The 22,251-nt window shown below is 47.6% G+C and overlaps 1 protein-coding gene across 9 annotated transcripts in view; it reads right to left on the bottom strand.

Moving 5' to 3' along the window:
- LOC117156119 (uncharacterized protein CG43867) overlaps window positions 1–22,251 on the bottom strand; it is a 98,457-nt gene that overhangs the window by 21,548 nt on the left and 54,658 nt on the right. The window contains exons 1-2 of one of the 9 annotated variants that reach the window (XM_033332869.2): window positions 19,518–20,431; window positions 14,655–14,796 (exon numbers count right to left, since the gene is read on the bottom strand). The exons of 7 other annotated variants lie outside the window; for them this stretch is intronic. In XM_033332869.2, coding sequence (XP_033188760.2) covers window positions 14,655–14,729 — 75 coding nt within the window. In that variant the 5' untranslated portion in view covers window positions 14,730–14,796; window positions 19,518–20,431. Of the gene's footprint in view, window positions 1–14,654; window positions 15,006–19,517; window positions 20,432–22,251 lie in introns of those variants that run through there. One more of the 9 variants, XM_033332870.2, reaches the window with a different exon arrangement.

The raw sequence follows: 22,251 nt of genomic DNA, 5'->3' as shown, positions 1-22,251 counted from the left end.
ACCTGTTCTTCCTTCCTGACTTCCTAACTTTATTCAAACATATTTATCCACCGTCACTACCTCGCTCTATGACAGCGAGAGAGAGAGAGAGAGGAACGCGAAAATTAATCACGCGAGCGACACGCGTCCATAAAAATCTCGAAGAGCAAACGGGGATTGGAGATCGACGGAAAACGAAGCAAATTCCCGAGGATCGGCCATTCCAGGACGCATTACTTATTCAAAGCAGGTCACGCCGTTTGAATTTTTCCCAACTGAGAATCGTAAAAATAGGTCGTGAAAGATAAGGCAAGATTTCTCTTTCGGGCTTCCCGATTTCGCCACGGGAACGAGCGGAAGTTCTTTACTATCCTCGTGAATATCCTTCGTCTCCTTAAGATTTCGTCGAGGTGTGGACGCGAAACGCAGGCCTCGTTTCTATAAAAATCGATAACTCGATTTCCCGCACGGAGGACGATCATCGGCGACGAGCCGTTCGCGAATTAATTTCCGGCGATGAAAATTTCGTTAGCGGTTCCGCGTTATATTCGCGGTCGTCGAACAATGCCAGAGAGGACGGCCACGATCATATAATTCATCGCGTTCCTATTAGCGGCGCGGATCAATCAATTACATCAACCTAACGACCAGATCGCGATTAACAATCCGGTTGACCTTTTTCCGCTCGGTGAGTCGCAAAACGCGTGATTCGGAGCGCGCCACGTCGCCAGCCTGGCAAATTTGCCTCGACGGAATTTCCATCATCGTGATCTCTTCCAGGGAAACGTCATGTGTTATGCATTAATTTGGAAACGAGCGAACAGTCGCATCGAGATAGGCGGTTTATCGGATTAGAATTTGAAATCGGCTGGAGTTGGTCTGGTAGAAACGCGATAATTAATTCGTCTGTTTAACCTTCGGCTGGCGGGGACTGGGTTATTGCAATCGATAGACTGTCCAGGTTTCGACAAATTCAAATTTTTACGAATACAAGAAGTGAAACCTAAATACATGGAGATTTACCTTTTATATTTTGCATATTTCCGAACATTACACGTGTCCCGTATATTTTTACACGTTTAAATGTCCTATATCTGTCTAGTTACCACCAATGTCGAGAGTCTCTTATTTTATAAGGATAGAGTTAAAAAAAGGATAACGTTTGGCTTTACGTGATAATAAAATTTACTTAAACTGTTAACTGGGCAATTTAGTTTCAAAAATCTCTTACGGGGTGCGCAGTTAAAATCGAGCAATGACGAGTATACACGTCGAACGCAGGGCAAATGCTCGTATCATAAATTTTACGAAAAAAGTACAGCAAAACGAGGGAGGATTATATTTTTATTCGATAAAAAATTAACAATTCGTTGTCGAAAAAGGTATTGTTATTGAAAACTTAAAAATTGCTAAAAAATAATAAAATTCATAAGCAAGAAAAATAAAAAAAAAATTTCAGAAATTCAGTTGATTCCAGTGCGATTTTTTTCAAGGCGAGGTACCACACAAAGTAACGCGACTTCTTACGGGTTCCAGCAGACGGCACATTTTCCAAATAGATTTGCTTCCGATAGTATAGCTGGTATAATGTTATATAAGCTGGTATAAAACACAAAACAATTCGGGGAATAGCCGATACACGCACCAAAGAGAATAATCAAATAATTAAACTTTTGTTTATAAAATACACAGTAGGTTTACTGGCAGTATAAATGAAACATATCAGTAAACGTAATTTGTATTACCTTTTACTAAAATTTTGACGTTTTTATAGTGAATGGCAATTTTTTATTTCACACAACGAGTATACGCGTGAATCGCACCGAAATAAAGTTTTGGTTTGGTTGGCAACTGGTTAAGAGGTAAAATCGTAAGGTACAAAATAATCTGCACGAGATTTTCTGTGAATTAATCCAGCCTCCGTCTTGTTTGTGCGTTAAACTTGTAGCTAATTTTTTAAGAAGAAAAGCTTTTATCGTTTTATCGCTTATGACGTTAAATCGACGAGTGCCATCGAATTTCTCTGGGTAGTAAGTGGACAGGGGTTGACGCGTAAAAAATGGATAGGAAAATAATTCCAGTGGGCGTCCGCAAGCGGAATTGCATTGGGAATTGGGCACGTAGGCAGTCGAGAGGCGGAAAACGAGCGAGGGCCGCAACTCGTGCGTCGACCCAGCCACAGTGCAATAACAATAACGACGATCGTACTAACAATCGCGAGGACCACGATGACGGCGTTACCGCGTCGATAATAAAGCCTCGTCCACGGGACAATCGAATCTCGAGTGGAGAAAGAGGCGGAGTAGGAGGGCGAGCAGGAAGAAGCGGTGAACGCGACGACGATTCGATGCGACACACGCGCGAATAGCTGTGATTTTGTCGCGCGAAACTCGCGGCTCGTTTCCCTCATTCTCGATGGTTCGAACGTTGGATTGCCAGGCAATCCGACTGGATCGTTTCCAGACTCCTTTTCGCACCTGAGAAGTTCTTGTAAAATTGAGGCAAATGCCTGGATTTTACTGCCGCAAGGGAACCCTGGGGCGAGAGGAGACTTGTTTCGTTATTGGAAATGATGCTCGTTGGATTTTGAATCGTACACTCCATTTTTTACATTGAAATTTGAAAATTTAAACCTTTCCTCGACGAGTTATCGCGTAAACGACATTCAGCCATTCCCAATCACCAATATTTCACCAAACAGAACCAATTTCCCATTTCTACTGTCATAGGTTTTTAAACCTTGCAAAGGCTACGCAGAAAAATGTAATTTCTCCCTTTCCCCCTCCCCCCTGTTGTTAGCACAAACTGGTTACACGTACGTCGTTATTTTCGTTGCACAATATCCGGGGAATTTAATTTTCATACACGGTATTGAAAGCCTGTTCGACCGCCGCTTAATTTGCGTGACGATCAACTCGATTTTTCGCGACGAACCGCGACGAAAATCGCCCATGGAAAATGCATTATATTTGCTTTATTTATTGCCGGTCGTGCGGTTAGATCGATTTATTTTGCATATCGAAAAGCTAGCCACGGTTGACGAAGTGCGCGCATTTTGTTTGCCCATCGCTCGTACGAAGCGGCCTTTTGCCAGCCTCGTGTACAACACGATCATGAATTTTTCAAGAACACGCATCACATTTTCTACGCACGGATATCGTTTGATCGAATTTTACAAACTTTCCCTTTGGTTTCTGCGCTGTTGCTGGTTCTACTATCCTTTGAATATTTTTTTTCATTATTGGAATATTCGTTTCCGTGTATTAGCACTTATTTTCTGATAACTTCCTTTTGGTCCATTTATTGAAAATTCTAGTACACGCGTGGTATATTTCTATCGTGTTATAATCATATCGCATTGAAAAGATTACAATCTGTTAGGCAACTTTAAATGGCCGTATATTTAATTGGCACCGCAACTCTATGCTTTAACGTAGGATCTCGCCATATCGTAGTGTCTGCTATGCCTCCAGGGTAATTGCACGGATTGAAATATGCAGACTATTCGTGCACGATGGTCACAGAACTTGGACGTATGCGCAAATTCGCGCGACGGATCGACCGGCTGATAATTAAGTCTCTTGGGTGCGGAAGCAATCATGAATCCGGCCTTAAGTATCGTCTGCTGGAGATTCGTCGAGCCGGGTTACAGTCTGGGGAAGCCATGGGAAAAGCTGAAGGATGGTAATTATCGAACTCGAGGAGACGAGAAATGAACGGGCGAACTTGTCTGACAGCGATCGAATTGCTTCAGCCACAATTTTGTTGGTCTCCAATCATTTCTCTAACACATACATTTTTGTTAAAACGCGCAGCAAACTAGTAATGTACGATCGATAATTAAATTTGTCTGGCACCATCAGCCACGTTGATTGGACAGTCGGATCTTTTCCATGTCCTCGATGATTGACACAGTTGGATCATGGTAGGCTGAATGTCGTAATTGGATCTCGCGAGTATAGCGGCGATAGTTGTCAGATCGGTGGACCACGGTCCCTAGATATCGGTTCTTGTCAACAGATGTCCCATCGGCTGGGTATTGTTAGCGAACATCGGGAACAGAAATATCACCGATGTGTATATCCGTGTTCTGGTGAGGGAACTTGCAACCATCGTGTAGCCGCGCATGAACGTTGCCTCTCGATAGCATTGTTGACTCGATGATCGACCGTCGTTTACTTCCTATCTCGTGTGACGAATGATTCAGTGGTATTTCCTTAACCAATCATAATTTTCTTTGAAATCGTTTCAAGTTCGCTGCAACTTTATTGCGAAAGTTTTCGGAGAAGGATCCAATTAACGACTCGATGTTAAACAATAGTTTGGTGCATCAGGTGCTTTAACGCCGTCGTTGCAGGGCAAACGCGTCCAATTAATAAGGCAACGAACCACAGACTGGCCCCAATACCGTGCCATCCCTTGCCATACTATCTGCACACATTCGCTCTGGTTCGTTGTCTGTGCTTTCCCGCGCGACTACGACTCGGCTGGTCGCATTAAGCGTGGGTACACGAGTTGCCAAGTAGCTATCTGCATATTTACACGCGTTTCCCCGTGTACCGATAAAATCAGCCGCGCGCAACCTGCTCCGGAGGCGGCGGCGGCACTGCGGTGTCATAATCGTATTCCTTGAAATACCTCCGAGCATTTTGGAACCTCGTTACCGAGACGAAAGGTAAACACAGGCCGGGAATCGAATCGAACTAGCGCAGATCCTTATGGCTCTTTGAATCGTGCATCGATTAGGCTTGCTTTATAGTTGCCTCCTTTGAATACCGTTTTCTTCCTCCAACAATCGTCCTCTTCTCGTTTAGCGATTCGGGTTTGTTCGTTAGAACGTTGTATATACGACTTCTTTCTTGATATATTAGATTTTCACGTATTTCAATGGAAACGAAATTATTCTTTCCTTTTTGTTAGGCGAATAACGAGGCACTTTTAATTAACGGCGATTTAGTTATCGAAGTGATTCCATAGCAAATTCGACACTGGCCGACGGAAATCGGTTCACTACCGATATCGATATCGGGAACAAGGATGTACTCGAGAGGGAACGCGTGGCGCGGTATCATCCACGGTTATATACGCGTGCACTTAACGCTTGCAATTTTTAATTACGCTCTCCGCCAGAATTCGCCGGAGTGCTGCAAGTTTTACGATAATTTCGGGCTATAATTCGTTCTACCGCGCGATCTACCCCTGGTTAGGAATTTTATGTTATTCCCCCCTGTCCCCTTCATTTTTTTTATACCATACAAACTAGCGGACGGTGTGGTCCGCGATCGCGGCAGTAATTAAACACGTGCGACGTAAAACCGCAAAAATTCGTGGAACGAGGACGTTGGAGAAATAGAGGGGCGTAGCGTATGAAGAAGCGAGTGTATGGACGCGATATCGATGGTCCCCTTTCCGGTATCGTATTTAATTTTTCCTCCCGTAAGCCAATTAAAGTAAATACGCGGTTGGTTCTGTAGGTATTTCGTGGAGGGTCGCAGGGTCGGCTTTTCGGTCATGCGTGAAATAAATGCGGGGTTGGAAAGCTAGCGAAAGTGGCTGTAATAAATCTTGGAAACGACAGAAAGCGGGAGAAAAAAAGGAAAGGAAAGGAAAGTAACGCGTAGAAAGGGGAACGTCTTCGCTCGGTTACCGCGCGATGACGATCGCGTACGTTCATTCGTTACCTTTTACTGCCTGCCAGTTAATGCGTTTCAACGGCAGAGATTCCTCCTCGATCAAGTTCCCAGTTACGAAATATTCGATGGAGATGACGGAGAGCGTGTCTCAGTTGATAAGCGACGCTGTGTCACGATAACTGGAATGTGAAGCGGCCGTTTGATGGGAGAAATCGGCCGGGCATGTCAGTTCACGCGAATAATGCTCGCTTGTGCTCTCTTCCTTGTATATTCGTTCGGTCGTTTAATAGCCTTTTACATAAAGTACGAATTCGCGCGAGTCAGACATCCGAGAAGGTCAGGGGCCATCGACGAAGCAATCTTACGGGATCATTGGATAGCTGGCTGGTTTATACTCGGCCAGAATTTCAATGCTAATGCGTGGCTTCGCAGACCGTGCTTCCCTTTGACCGTGTTGCTGGAACGAGCATCCATTTTCATAAAGCTGGTTGCATAATTCCTTTAACCAGCCAGCTTAATGGGTTCATTTTCTAGTAGAATATCGAGTTTCTTCGCTAAGCTATCTATCGTAAAATATGGATAAACGTTTTCGCATAAAGCTCCTTTGCCATTTTACTGTAACGGAGAAAAGAATTCGCCAGCAAAGCGACGCGCGAATGCATGAAAGAAACGAATGAAGATGCGCGAGGGCGGTTTAAACGCTTATCGGTGTGAGAGGATGGTCATGCGAACCGTTCTCCATCGATGGGACGAGAAACGAACGAAGGATCTTCGCCCGGAGGTCGACAGGGTGGATGGAGAGGTTCGAGAGAAGAATCGTTCGGGGCGCGAGATAAAGAAACGAGGCACCCAGATGCGTCCCGCGTGTTTTATTGCCCGTTACGCGACCAGGCCACGATAGATGTCGATATGGTTTCCCGTGTGTTCCTTCCGGACCCCTGAAATCCAAGTGGTTTTGAGAGTTCGAATAAATTCTAGTCGTTCGCGCGATTTTTCCTTTCCCCTCGGTTGAAATTCGATTTCATTGAGCCTGGATGTTTCGCGTTGTCCGCGAGTCGAGATAATAGTTCGAGGGAGATGCTCATACGTTCTTTTCTATTCCACGGTTGATCTCCGAGAATGTGGTGAATGGCCGAAGAGAAAGCCGAGATAGAGAAGAGCAGTCGAAGCTGGAGAAGATTGTTAAATTCGAAGTAGAAGTGAATCTCGTGAATGGAGAATTCGACCGTCAATTATTTCAGTAACAAAATGAACTTGTGGGGGCGATCGTCCGCGATAATTTGAAATATTTGGTGCCGCGTGTTGCCAGCTGCAGACACGCCGGCTGTTCACCAATGCGGAAGGTGCGCGGCCACGGTTTCAAGGTCACCGGCACCTGTCCGTTCGGCCGCATACCGGCTGGTTAGCAACCTGCCCAGGCACTTTCTCCGTTTCCCCGGCTGATATTATGCCCGCACGCACGGTAGGCAACCGAGCGTGCTCGCCTCGTTATGCATTTTTCAATGAGGCGGGTGTCCGCCTCGAGCGAGCCGCCCTTGACTTCGTCCGTGGCCCCTAACCCTCTCCACCGAGCTTCCTCTTTTCTTTCCATCTCTTGCTTTTTTATACCCGCAGCGCGTTAATTCTCGAATTACTCGTCAAATATGCACTCGACTACCTTTCCGAGACAGGGTTTAACAGCATCGCGTGCGGTTTTTTCGCTCAATCGACTGCTAATTTCATGTGTTTGTCATGCGTCGCGGTAACAGAAGATACAACGGATATTCCTCTCGTCTAGCAAATACTCGATGAACATACTCGACGTATTACGAATCTTTATGTATCTTCGTACGTCTTTATGTATTTTATATACATTTTATTGGTTTCGCAACTAAGGAATGCGAATTTTGTCATTAGTTGACATTGACAAAATCCGCATTTCCTTAGTTGCTAGCCCACAGGACCCGCATTTTCTTAGTTGCCAGCCTACACGACCCGCATTTTCTTAGTTGCCAGCCCATACGATCCGCATTTTCTTAGTTGCCAGCCCATATGACCCGCATTTTCTTAGTTGCCAGCCCATACGGCCCACATTTTCTTAGTTGCCAGCCCATACGACCCGCATTTTCTTAGTTGCCAGCCCATACGATCCATATTTTCTTAGTTGCCAGCTCATACGACCTGCATTTTCTTAGTTGCCAGCCCATGCGACCCACAATTTTTTAGTTACCAGCCCATACGACCCACATTTCCTCAGTTGCCAGCCCATACGACCCGCATTTTCTTAGTTGTCAACCCAATAAAATTCGCATTTTCATGAGCTTTGCCATATGGATGATAAATTGGTTCCTAAACAGGTATCCCTCTTGTCCAACTCGACATATTACGAATCTTTACGTATCTTTGTACGTCTTTATGTATTTTATATACATTTTATTGGTTTTGCAACTAAGGAAATGCGGATTTTGTCTCGCACGTCTACGTGGATATCGTAGAACAATGTGTCGATAGTTTAGAATAGCGCAGGTCCAAACTTCGAGTACCTACAACGGTATATAATAAATCCTGCGCCACAATTTTCGGTGAAACTTCAATTCACTGCGATTAAGTGGTCCCAGACTGATTACAGAATGGAGTAAAAACAACCGAAGTCCGGGAACAGGTACGGTACAATACCAGTTTTCTCTTCCATACAACCCTTATATTTTTTCCCTCGCATCGTGAATTTCGCCGGTGACCTCGTGCACGAGGGAGGGATTTCCTCGATGGAGACGGTCGAAAAACTGGGAAAACATGCCTTTCAACTTTGCCGTGTATCCCTGCAGGGATATCCGCGGATTCCAGGGGTGGGAATGGTCCAAGGGCTCCGAGGCTTTACCGCCCTTCGCGTGGTCGCCTAAGCGGCTTTTTGCGGGACGAGTGGCTCTATTTCTCGCACGATTCGGAGAAATATGGGACCTTCGTTGACCGTCGAGGGATCGAGGTGGCTTGTACTAATTGAACCTCCTATCTAAAAAGAAACGCCGTGAAGAGCGTGGCGCGAAAAACGCTCTTCGACGTTTAACGTTAGCGGATAAGCGGCTAATTGGATAGTTGACGACGAAAGTGAAATTGCTTGGCAAATAGAATCAACGATGCCGTTAAATTGGAATTCACACGGAGCTTCGTTCGAACGAATCGCAGAGATTTTTTTAAAGCTCAAGGTGTGTCACTCTTAATGTACAAGACTCGCACGAGTTTGGGGATTTGTTTAAACAGAGAATCGAATCAGAAGTTGCTCAAAGGATCGCCGCAAAGGACTGAGTAACTCTATCCAGTGTGCGTGCGAATGCAGCGGCAAGAAGCAGCAAGCAAGGAAACAGGTTAATCTGCAAAATTCGATTTCGAAATTTGCTCATCCACGGAAGCAGAGCGAAGATCGAGCTACGTTTGCGGTTTTCGTCCTCTGGCTGGATGTACATATATCACAGCCGGTATAATCGAGTCGGACGGTTCGTTCCGACGAGATTGAATTAGAAAGCGTGCCGCGCTCTCGGATGTTGTCGCTCCTCTTGACGGATTAAGATGGAACCGCGTTGGACACATAAAAATGGATGGACCGATGGAGGACAAGGTGGAAAGAACAGCTAAGGGGATCGGAGAGCATCGAAATAAGGGACAGGGATCTTCGATCTCGCTAAGTAACGAGCCTTATCGCTCCCACCGCGAGCAGAAGCTTCTGCGATCAATATTTGAATAAAGCGATTCGTCGGTAGAGAAATATTTGACGGCGAACCCCGAGCAAACAACGAGAAATCAAGACTCCGCTTTCCGGAAAGAGAGAAACAGAAAGAGAAGGAGAGAAAGTTCTCTTTCCCATTTACAGATCGCTACGAGATCGTTTTTCCATTTCGTTAAAAGGATGCAGAATATCGTTACCAGGAATCGTTCCAAGTGTTTCGCCTTTGAACCGGCCATAATTGCTCGGTGCTCGTAAATTTCCGCGAAACGTACGCGCGAGGACAGCGTTAATGATTCTCGGATCGCATGGGTAATGTCGGGATAAGTCCTCTGGAAGGTACGTAGAAACGTAGAAGAGGCGGTACAGCCGTGAGAGGAGAAAGAAAAAGAAAGGTAGGATATTCAAGAGGCGAAAGAGAGGGGTATAAGCCACCCTACTCTATCTATTTCTATTTTCTGCTTCTCAGAGAAGTTATCGGGCCGGATGAGTCTGTGCTTAGAGGGGGCTGGAGAGTCGAGCTGGAAGAGCCGCCACGCCAGCCGCGCTCTTATTATATCGATGGCATCAAGCCGCCCTAGAAAAGCCCCTGATATATTCTCACGATTTTCCGACAAAGCGTTCTGCCGTTTCGCGCCAAAGTGCTCGCGAATAGTCTCATTTTTAACAAGGGATGCGAGGAGGGAGCTGTTGTTCGTCGCGAACGCTTCCCGCTCAGGGGTGCGCAACCACGATCGTACGCGAGAATTTTTCCCTCGATGCTTCTCTTCGTTTAAAGGATGCGACGAGCCTGTAACTTTTATCTTCGATAAGTCTTCTCAAAATTCGAGACAGCCTATTTTGAAGTTCCGTTAATAGTTTATTGATTATTATACTTGCCGAGAGCGAATACCTAATCATATTGCAATTACCAACTTCCAAAGACTCCTCCTCGAGTTCTATTCGGAAAGCTATAAGTCAGGCGCCTAGAGATCTTCGAAGGATCTACGTGCCTCCGGTTGCGCGAGACAGCCGAGGAAACACGCTTCCTCAGACGAGGCGAGCGTGGAATCCGATTCCGGAGGGTGGTCTATTTACCGAAGAAGAAGGAGCGGAAGAAGCAAGCAAGACGGTTAGCCGGTGCACGAGCGATATTTGTTTCCGTCCTCCGACCGACTGATTCTCCAATTCGAGCTACACGATTCATTACGTTTGTCGCCGCTCGTGTCTTATGTCGTATTATACCTGGTCGTCGTTCACGGAACTTGGCGGTTTTCTTCTCTCTCGTTAGTTGGCCATTTACTCGTTTGTCCATCCAAAAATTGAAATCGATCTCGAGCTAGCGGTTAACGAGCTACGCAAACGTTTTCCTCAGCTTCCAAGTACTTTCTACGCCTACGATGCCTGCACTCTCCGAGTTTTTCGCTCCAACTTCCATTGACAAGACAAACTCTTCGAATTTTTGCCGAATTTCCTCGGAGCAACTTTCGGAAGATGTAAACTCGGCAATGAAGGGTTAAGATAATATTTTTATATAATAGAGGAGGATGGTGTTGCGCACCTCTGCCTTCGTCGAGCGGAAGTTGGCGTTCACGGAGTCGCTGCCAACGCAATTTCAGCCAGCTGGACGTTTGCCGCACTAAGCGATACGAGCAGCCATAGACAGAGAGAATTTTTCATCCGTTAAGACGCAACCCCCGGAGGAAGGGTCGATCCGGCGGTGCAACGACTACGGGCTATACGGAAGCTTTATCATCGTCGTCGTTGTCACCCGTCGTTTCGAGCTTTACCGCGCAACTTACCAACTGTTAGCCATACACCGGAAAAACGATGAAACGGGACGTTTCAAATCCAAACGCAAAGTGACTGTTCCAGTATTAGAACCAAGTAGTGGCTCCCATTTCCATCCGCATTCAAGCGGATGAGAAATAGCCGTACGAGTTGCGCGTTCACAGAGACTCTTCTATGCGTATAGAATATTTTTTATGAATACGAATCGATAGAACGAAGTCTCGATAACCGATTCTAATTTCCCCCGAAACTTTTTGCGTTACATCGGCAGTCGGTTCTTGCGCGACCTCGGCTCCAGCGAATTTCCTCCCCGAAGCGAATTTCCTATCCAGAGAGGAGTTTTCGAAGAGCATCCCAGCCAGATCCGGATCGTTGGAAATTAATCTGGTCGCCCGGGAAATCCGGGATATATTCTTAACCGCTTCTCGAATCGCTTCTCGATCCGTTATCCATTTACGAATCTTTGCCCGGCTTCGATATCGGGCCAAAGAAAACGCTAATTGCGCGACTAATTGCGAAGACGCTGAACACCAGACTGTATCTCCCGTGACAAAGGTAATTGCACGGTAACGAAGAGACAATTAACTGCTCCATTCTCGCGGACAAATGGTCCCGCATTACCGGTGTCCCCTTTACACGCCTAAACACAGCAACAGAGGCTGGTGCGCGGATGCGGAGGAAGGTGGTCGCGTTATTTAAGCGTTATTTTACGCGGTCAAGCTTTGCCTATGCAAATCCACGTCGGCGGATTATGTATTCCATGCATAAATTATAAATACGACATAGGTACGTGGCAGCGGCGCAAAATTTTTACTCTCTTCCGCTTTGTCGAACGTCCTAGCGTCTCGTTTCGACGTTGCGTTCTCTTTATGAATGCCAAAGATCTTCCTTTCAGCAACTCGAGAAACCTTTCTGTTCTATCGAACGAAGATCTTCGAGGAATGATCCTCGTTATGGAAAATTTATTCGCGATTCTGTGTAGCATGATTTCTACGGTTTATAAATCGTATCAAGATCGCAAATAAAAGTATTACGTTCGTACAAACTGGCAACAGCTTGTAACGTTTTGTAAACAGGCGCGGACGCCAACGTTGCCCGATCAAAGTTCAAAAAATCGCGTTAACACGGCCGTATTTTACGCACGAATGTGACGTTAATGGATCTCTTTGAACCTTGTTTAATCTTTCTCTGGGCGGGAAAAAAGCAAAAAAGGAGGAAACGCGTCGCGGGGATGGTTAATTCGTTCTTTTTAGCGTCAATTACTCGGTCGCCGACGATTTTTCCCGCGCACTCCAATGAATTGCACGCGCGTCGAAGTAATGAAAAATAAAGGGGCGAAGTCGCAGCCTTAACAAACGCCAATTAAAATGAAAATAGCCACGACGTAGCAGCGAACCTCGCGGAACAAACCGGCTCAGGTCGAGGAGAGGGCGGTTTATAATTTCGCCGTGCTTTTCCGCGGCCATCGGGCATGAATGTTTCATGAGCTCCGCTGAAAACGTTCAAATCAGAAACAGCTGCCGCCGAGGAAAAGATCAACCGTGTCGCGACCCGTGAAACGTCCAGGTGAAAAATGTGGTTGTAACCGTAGGAGAAAAGAAGAGGCAGAACCGTCCAAAAAATTTGTAAATTATCCTGCCTTCGAATTTCGTCGTATTTTACACGACTCGAACAAGATGAAGATTCGAAGATCGAGTACCGATGGTCGACGAGGAAATCTACCAAAACGGAAAAAAGGGGGGAGGGGAGGGAAAGAGAGTGGAGAAAGAAAAAGTCAGCGAAAGAGATTGAATCTATCGTGCAGAAGCGAATAAAGCTTTGCCGTTCGGCAGACGTTCTATCTTTGCGGAATCTGTCGCGCGACAGCTTTGCCCGATCATCGGGAGCTTTTGCTTTTTTCCCTCCTCTTGCCTTCCTAACTCGACTAAAAGCAGAAAAATGCAGAACGCGCGGAGACAGCTGGTGGCGAGCGAAAAAAGGCAGCTAATACGCTGGCACGAACGCTCACGTGAAAATCAGCGCGACCGTTTGACGTGGAAAATCGTCAAAGGGGAACGACAACTTTCCCCTGTGCTACATTAAAGCTACATTACTGCAGCTACGCGAACCGAGCTTTTTCCTCCTCTCCTGGTCTCGTTCACTCCAGGCTCTCTTGTTCTCTATCGCATCGAGCAAAGCCAAAGCTAGAGAGGAGAGCCGGAGAGGAGAGCACGCCGTGTGAAACGCGCCGGAGAGAGAAGCGTTCGTCCAGCGGACGTACTAGGGAGAAGTCGGGTAAAAAGGAAAGAAAGGAGAACGCAACTCGTTTAAAGAGACTTTTTCCTTCGTGGCAAACGCGGCCACTGCGCTTCGTCATCGATAAATCCGTATTCTCCGTCTCGATCTAAGATTGTCTGCTGACCGAACATTGAAAATTCAAGAAGATTGAAGTTGATTAAAGATTATCTACGGCAATGTGGGGGATGTCTTAATACATCGGATAACATCGCAGGTAGTATCTACGCTCTAAGAACAGACCGAACTTTGTTTTCTTAGCATACATTCGTGATTTATGACTACTCCAGTATCAATATTAGCGTTCGTCAGATTCTACACGAAGTTAGTTATTACATTGGCAAAATGGGTATAACCCTGTCGGAGCTCGCGTTTTGCTTTCGAAATCCACCTGTCCATGGCTATCGTACGTCAAAACATCAGGTTACAACGGATCACCGTGCAGCGGGACGATTTAGCTAAACGGGAGAAAGTTGGTGGCGTTCTCGGAGCCACCGGCTCGCTTCCTGAATCAATAATTCCTAAAGGGTACTTCCTCGTTTTCGTTCCATCGGATTCCGCTTATTTGTCCACACCCACTCGACCCAGAGACAGAGTGAGCGAGAGAGAGAGAGAGCACGAGAAGAGCGACACCAGTCTGTTTGCTCCCCTTTTGCCACCGGCAAAGAAAGAAAGAAAACGAGACAGGGGAGGGGGCGTATCGTTTTCACCGACATTCGGTCGACGCTGTTCTTTTCGACCGCGAGGGGTGAAATTATGGCGGGTCGCGTGGAAAAAACGCGACACGAGAGTCCTCGATAGTCCTCGATGGGCGAGGGGGACTTTCTGCTGAATTGACCATTAGCGCGGTTATTAGGAGGGCCAAGGGGGGTCCGTGTACATGCATGTATATGTATTATATACATACACGTACGCTAGGAGGAGGAAGGCTTTAGAATCGTTAAAGCGCTTACGCTAGGAAGGCTGACTCTCTTTCTCTCGCTCTGCGGCACACATGCGTGCGGGATAGTCGCTAAGTGGTCCATTCAGCGCTGCCTAACGGAATACATTACAGGAAGTAGCAGTTAAAAAACCTTTTCCCCCGGCAACCCCCACTGCCTGTGCGTCTTTGGACCCACGGGACGTAGAGTAATTCTTGCTCGTTAAGCCGAGTTATTATATCTTCCTAATCTGTATTACGATGGCACGCGTTTGGCTGGACACAGAGGTACGTTCGAGCACGAGCAGAGAAACGGCGGTCAACGTAAACTAGGGGAAAAGCTGGTGTTACATAGAGTCGAAAGTTGTTGGAAAGTTGTTACCTTGCGGAGCATCTCCTCGAGCGACTCCATGTCCAGGGCGGAGTTGTTGTTCTCCGTACGTACGGGCTGAACCATTTGTCACAGTTTGTCGTCGCAGTTGGCCGCTTTCTGATCGCACTGTTCACTCGCGCGTCACTAGTTCCTTTGGAGGAAACTCACTCTTGACCATCGGCGTTCGACGCGAAGCAGAAACGAGCGGAACACGGAATATCGAAACCACGCCTCGTATCGAGCACGATCCAAACACGATTTCTATCGTTTGCTATTCAATGCCACTCGACGATCCATCTGCGATGACTTCTACTCGACGATCGAGAGAATCTCGATCGTACTTTCCTAACCTGGAGAAGATAACGACCGCCGCTAGGAATTCTAGGAAGCTTTCGAGAAGGCAGAAGAACAAAAGAATCGAACCGTAGTTCGCTAGAACTAATTCCTTTTACCACAAAGGAGCATTACATCTACCGTCCAAGGGGGCCGTAATTTCTACTTAAAGTTTCCATCGTGCTTCCGATCTTGGAAGCTCGTCAAGAACCCCTTCGAGTCTTTAAAATGCTTCAACGACCGCTTTGAGCGTTCAAAAATTGTTCGTAACAGCCGAACGAACGAGACCGAGAAACTGGGAGAAGGATTGGTAAAAAGGAGGGAAGGAAAGAGGCGGGAAGAAGACGGTTTCAGGCGGTCTCCTATTTTAACCGGCATATAAATTACGAACGGTGAGTCGACCGAAGGAGACGGAAAAAGAGAAAGAGAGGGAAAGAAATCGTTCTTGTCTTTTTGGTGGTGCTTTCGAGCTTTTCGTCGTGGAAACATAGCAAAACAATGAAAGAAAAACTGGCTATGGGGGCAAACGACGAGCATCGCGAGAGCATCGCGCGACGACGTACGCGTCGAGGGTGTTGGCGCGCACGAATCGACTATTTTCGGGCGGAGGATATTTTTAAGCCCCGTTTGGAGCACGAACGACCGATTTCCAAGGAGAAAGAAGCTCGTTTCCCGCCCCCGTGCCTCACGTCGAATAAACCAAGAGGGGGACACGCAGTCGACGACCGTCACGGCCGATCGAGAAAGAAAACGCATCGGATGTGTGCCGTCTTCTTTGCCTCTTTGTATCTTCTTTTTCGTCTCTGTTCGCCGGGGAACATCGCTCGCACCCAACTAATTAAGCCTGGCCATTGAAAAACGCGCCACAGAGTTTTCTTGCCGTCTGTTTTTCGTCCGAATCTCCGCGAGTTAGGTTATTTTACCTCGTCGTGATTTCCTTCGAGTTACCGCGATTCTCTAACTATGTTTATTATCGCAAGAAACGTATCGATTCGTTCGTCAGAGCAACGAATGGGAAATTCTAATCTAACAATCTGGATACTACACGCGTATACTTGCTCTTTCGTACTACTACGCGCGTTTGACGAGGATTATTAGAAAACTCTTCTCCACAATTTCGTAATTTTTAGCTGACGTTGCACGTCCGAGTGGCTACGAGACACATAAACTACACGCTGACTCGAATCCGCAGCGAACGATCTTAAGAGCAACGCGTGATCTTAGTGACAATTTTATTGGCTCTACCTGGCAGATTAAAAGCGAGTCAGCGATCGAGAGACGTTAACCGCTTCTCGCTTGGAAATTCAAGCAAGGCGCGTTACCAACTCGCAGGAGACGAAACGCGAATCGAAAGGCAGTTATTTGGTCGTATTATCCGGCACGTTGGCTCTTCCCTACAGTTATACGAGTTTCAGGTAGTTTCGGCATTTTTACAGCAACGGATATCGCTTGGACAGGAGGGTGTTACGGCCTATCGGTAAAACGGCGAGCCTTGTCGCCTTTTCTCGAGAAGCACCACTAAAAAGAAGAAAAGAAAAAAAGTTTCGTCGTAAAGCCGATTTAATAAAACTGCGACAACCTGACTCGCGTCACAGTCCCTTATTAATTCTCTCGAGTGGACGACCGACGAGCATTCGTTCGATTCTTCGAGCAACCGTGATACGAAGGTTTCGTTAATTACCACGGGAACGCGTCAACGAAGATGCCTTCGCCGGTTAATTTCCCGCGAGAGACGGTACCGCGACACGATCGATTCAATTTTTCAGAACGATAGGTCCGACCGGAACGGAAATCACTCGGATGATTCATTCGCCTTGATGTTCCATTTGCCCGACGACTTTTAATCATTTCGCACGAATGACAACAATTTACGATTGGAAAAGAAATTCTTGGCGGTTGGATGCCGCGTTCCCAATGTTCGATGTTTGAGCAGCGCTCGTTAATTCGCGGACAGGCCCGAAGTACGGGTCAAAGCGGAGTTGCTCCTAGGGGCATTTAATTACCAAACACGCTAGCTCGACAGGGTGCTCCGCAAACACGTAAATACGCGGCCGTTCGTCCAGCTTTCGTTTATTTTCGAATGGAGACCGACGGGTTAATGTATTCCTCTACCTCCGCAAAGGGTGGAAATTTCGCGATGCGCCGCGGAACTGCTTCCTTTTGCTTCCTCTAATTGCGCCCTTTTGCAAACTTTCTCTTTCCGTCTGGTGTTTTCTCGGGTACATCGAATCCTAGAAAATCGATATCGCTGTTTGCGAAACAGGCATCGATCCCGTAGAAAGGCGCGCGGATCGACTCGCGTTAGAAAGGTCAGCAGCCCGGACTTTTCACTCCATTAATCGCGAACAATCGACGGATCGGTCGGATCTCGCGGCGCTTCCGTCGATTCGCCGGTTACGAGAGCACGGTTCGTCGACGTATAATAAATGGATAGACACGGTGAAAGGCGCGTCAAAAACGATCGAGGACGAGAGGTGATTTCGCTAAACCTATGTTTCTTTTTGTCGATTTATCGCGCGTTCCACGAGAGATGAAGCAGGCCCGTGTGCTTCGCCACTCTCTTTCCAACTTGCGCCTCTTCTTCTCTCAAGTTTTTCCACGTGTCTCTGTCCGCCGTGCGATCGACCGATGTTCGTTCGAGCTCTCGACACGAACCGAGCCGACGCGTTTTATCTCGACTCTGTGATCAAAGCTTAATTGAAAAAGGGCCGAGCCCATCGCCACCCTACCGTCACCCCACCACCAGCATCGCAGCCGAATGGAAACTGATACCGACCAAATACGATCGACAATGCAGCCTTTTACCTCTCTTTCGGCGCGTACAACTTCGGTATTCGCGAGCTACTCGGCTAAATCGACAGATTAAATGCCGGGGACAAAGAGCGAGGGAGAACGCAACGGGGAAATGGAGAATGGTTGTGCAACCGCCCAGCCACGTCCAAGGTAATTCTCAATGGCGACCGCGTAATTCCGATATTATCCGCGATTAAACGCCGCCTGTCTTCATTTTTCGTGTATCTCGATGGGCCCGGGTCTTTGTCTACTTCTGCTATATGCTCCGACCGTTCTATCTATTAACTCTGCAACTCCCTATATTCCACCGATTCTATCGAGACGTACGATTTATCGGAGGTAACCAGATAATATAGCGCGTTGTTTCTTTCATGAACGTTTAAATCGCTGTTGTACCCTTTATTACCGATTTAAAAAGCTCGTACAAACGAATCGATAGAGCGCAACACCTGTCGTGACACGGAAAAGGAATAAAGGTTCATCCGGGCGCGAAACGCATTCCAAAGGACAGCGATGACAAAAGGGGCTGATGCTCGGTTGCACCCGTTCACGGATCCACGGGCCAGGGTCGTCGAAAGAGACGTTGGCTCAGCACACGATCGCTCAAGCACCTTGCTAATTGGCTAGGAACTTGAGCCGAGACCGATTAATTACCAGCGCGAAAAGATCCCTTGATTTTTCTCGCTCGGCCGTGAGCCGTTTACCTGCTAATTAGTATCGTCGGCTACGAGGGCTGCTAATTATCTTAGCGGCTGGCGGCGCGACGCGTGTCACAGTCGTCGAGAGAGCGGATTCGAATACTCGTGTCGATCGACCCTTTCAGCCTGGAGAACCTGTCGACCGTTTGCCACCTGCCATTCGATCGCGTTTCATGCTACTCGATGACACTCCACTACGATTTGTTCCATCGAGAACGACAAAAAGCCTGCTTGAAAAAGTTAACGCAGTCGGTGTAAAAAAGGGAAAGGAAGTTAAACGTACAAAGGATTCGAAAACGAAAAAAAGTTATATGGCTGTTCGCTATCAACCTCTCGACTTCGCGGAACAAAACTCGTTCGACGTCATAAACGAAAAGTGCAAAGACACTCGACAGAGATCGAGACTACTTTAACATCCCCTTTCTCCCAAACTACATCGATACGAGACAAAACCGATACTTCCTCGATTCCACGTTACCCTCCGTAATGGATCCTTCCATAAAAACACGTAACTCTATAAACAGGTTTTCCGGAGCAGCCCTCGTGAAGCTGGCTGTTCACCGGTAACGGCGAAATATACTCGAGATGCGAATAATTCATCGAATCGCGGGTAACGTCCCGTATAGTCGGTGAACGGATGAATAAACGATGGGGAAAAATGGTGCTCGATACAGAGCGGATGTCGTGCCGTAGCGTCCGCGCGAATCGTAGGTTCGCGTCGCGTCGCGTCGACGTGTCGATTCGCTCGTTATTAAGCCGGTCGCGTGCGCGCTCTCTTCTGGTTTTCGCGCCTCGAACACAACGCGAATCCCCACGCGTCGTTATCGTAACTTCATTAACCATGCGTTAACGAAACCCGTTTAATTATGCCGGCGGGCTCGCGGCGGTCGGACAGCGATTTTTTTAATTAAAAACCGCGTCATCGATCGACCGACGCGAGCTCTCGTCGTCGGTGTGCAAGTGCGGAGAAAAACGAGGACGAAGGTAAACGCGTGTGTGCGCGCACGGTAATAACGAGAGAATCGCAGCGACAATTAATTACCCTTACCGGTGGTGTCTTACGATCGTCATTTCACGGGCCGATTAAGCCGCGCCAGCGAATAAAAGCGAATTAAACCGCCGCACTTTCCTCGATAACGGCCTACCGAACGACTCGCAGTCGAATGTCTTCTATCGACCGATATCCGCCTCTTTTCCTTTTACAAATTCCACTGAACGTTCGATTAATCGACGCGGGATATCAGTTCACCCTCGATATCCGACTCGTAAAGCAGGTACTTGGAAATCCTTTCACCGATAATCGAGTTCCGAGCAGTCCATCCGAGTCATCCTACGGTTGGTCCCAGAACGGTCGACGATCGTCGGACAGTTTTTGCTCGTCTAAATCCACCACCTTCTCTACTTGGAATGCGTTGTCGGATGTCGTCAGCTCGTGTCACTGAGTACCGAGGGAGAGGGGCGAAGAACGTGACGCGTCGCGGCAAGGCCGGCCGGAAATGTCCATCGCGAGTCACGGAAGCGTCAGCGTGCCACGGAAGCGTCAACGTACCAGAAGAGGAGTCGTACAGAGAGGGTCGGAAATAGAGTGGGGATGATCGCGTGTCTCGCAAAGCGATGATCGATCGAACGACAACGAGAGCGTGCTGCTCCGGTCGCGGTTCACGGGCCACTGAGAGGGAACTTGTGTTCTAGCGTCCAAGTTGTGCTCCGAGCCACCGAAGAGACAGAGGGAGCGACAGAGAGGAAGAGAGCGTGCCGTACGTCACATGCGCGTTGTAACCCCAAACAAAAATGCCGGCTATCCTCGTTCCACCTGGCCGAACCCGGTGTCTGCCGTGTTCTCTGCCTCGCTGCTCCTCCACCGTGAACAACAATAACAACAGCACGCGCGCCGCACGGGGATGCGGCGGATCACTGCAGAATACGGAATCGGGAGTTCTGCCAAACTGAGCCCGCAACCTCTCCTGCCCTCCTACACGCTGCCGCGTCGCCTTCCCTTCTTTCCTCTGTCTCTCTTGTATCGCGCTGACAGCCGCTCGTAATCACCTTTTTCACGCGACTGCGGCAACTCTTGCTTCGCCCACTGTGCACGAGCTTAACTCCCACTTTCGCTGCTTCGGCAAGGGGTTACGTAACGGATAGGTTAACCGAGTATCGGGATCGTTGGGAAGGTGGGACGGTGACATAGGATCTGGATGCTCGATTGCGTAATACGTGTGTGCGCGCTTTTTCGCGATAAGGACCAGATCCTTTCGAATAGGTAGATTCCAACAGAGTTCGACAAAGACTGTTTGACACAGTCCAACTTGGGGTAGGTCGGTCCGCGTGAATCTACCGCGGTCAACAGATAGTTGGAACGTAGGTCTACCTTGACCGAAATAGTAGTTGCGGAGGGATATTGAAAAATGGTCGATAGACGTAACCTGTAGACGCGAAATACGTGTCCGGAGACGCGACGCCTTGCATCCAAATCGGAAGTCGCGGTGGATTTCTATTTAACCGAGCTTCGATCGACCGATCTAGATACGATGTTGATAAACAGATATGCGAACAACTACCTTGCACAGCCAGTTCCAAAATGTATCGTTTATTCGGCATTGGGACTCACCTGTAACAAAGAGAAAGCAAATTTCTACGTTAGCGCGTGGATTCGTTGGAAGCTTGAAAAACGCACTTGAAAAAGTCCCCTCGCTTTCGACGAAATCTCGTCTCCCCTTTAAAACGCTCGGGGAGAACCACGCGTCGAACGATGTTTCGTCGGCGCCGTATCACGTAACGTTATTGTTCCGACGCGCGTCACCGCAAGAAACCGATAGCGGAAGCGAACACGAGTACCGAGACGCGTTTGATATTCGGCGCGCGGGTTAGACAGCACGGAAACGTGGCCAGGATGCGAGCAACCAGCTGGAAGCCGGGATATCTCGGCTCTTGGTCATCCGCGTGTCATCACGGACGACTCGTAGTGACGTCGTTTTACGGTTGACATCGACGATCGTCACTGACGGGACGCATATAACCAGGTTTACGCGCGACCAGCACGACTCGTTGCGCTTCCCGCCGTAATTGCCTGGAATTCGAGCAACGCTATTTTCGATCCGAAATTTCCTTCTTTCTGCTTTACAAGATTTAATCGTTACGGAACGGTGGATCCAACGATGATGATCTTTTGGAAATTACCTCGAGGGGAGAAGATCGTGCTCGGCAGAAAGGTAAATTGATTTTAAGTGGTTCGAGCGTGGGTGGGTTTGATGGTTTTGGCAAGTTTTTATTTGCCATGCTGGGGTGAGGTTTAGAGGCTCGTGAAACTGTAGAAACTACCAGCCAGGTTTTAATTGCGCAATTTGGAATGTTTTTATGGGTGCTTGAAGGGTGTTTGGGTGGAATTCGACTGAACGAGAAGATGGGTGCTAATTAATTACGAAGAGAGTTTTAAAACGCGTCGAACGAATGAAGTTTCGAGCAAGTATACCGTCGAATAAACGATTCAACGAGGCTCGAAAACTTCTTTAACCGTTTTTGTATTTTCCGAACGACTCTTAGGAAGAACGATAAAGATACAGACAAGGGGAGAGGGAACGAGAGAGTTTAATCCCTCGAAGAGGATTCATTGTCTGTCAGTCGATCGGCTCCGCAGACGCTTGGAAACTTTCTTTCGAGTCTCTTGTTCTCGATGATCGTTCGATCACCGTCCCTAGTACATAACGAAGAAACACGGCTCGTTTAGATTTCCAAACGCGTCCGCAGATCCAAGAATAAGACGTGTCGGTTGGCTCGGCTTAACA

The sequence above is a fragment of the Bombus vancouverensis genome, chromosome 5 (assembly GCF_051014615.1).
Source record: "Bombus vancouverensis nearcticus chromosome 5, iyBomVanc1_principal, whole genome shotgun sequence".
NCBI lineage: Eukaryota > Metazoa > Arthropoda > Insecta > Hymenoptera > Apidae > Bombus > Bombus vancouverensis.
Note: the sequence above shows the minus strand (reverse complement) of the source record. Positions and strands in the feature narration are given on the sequence as shown.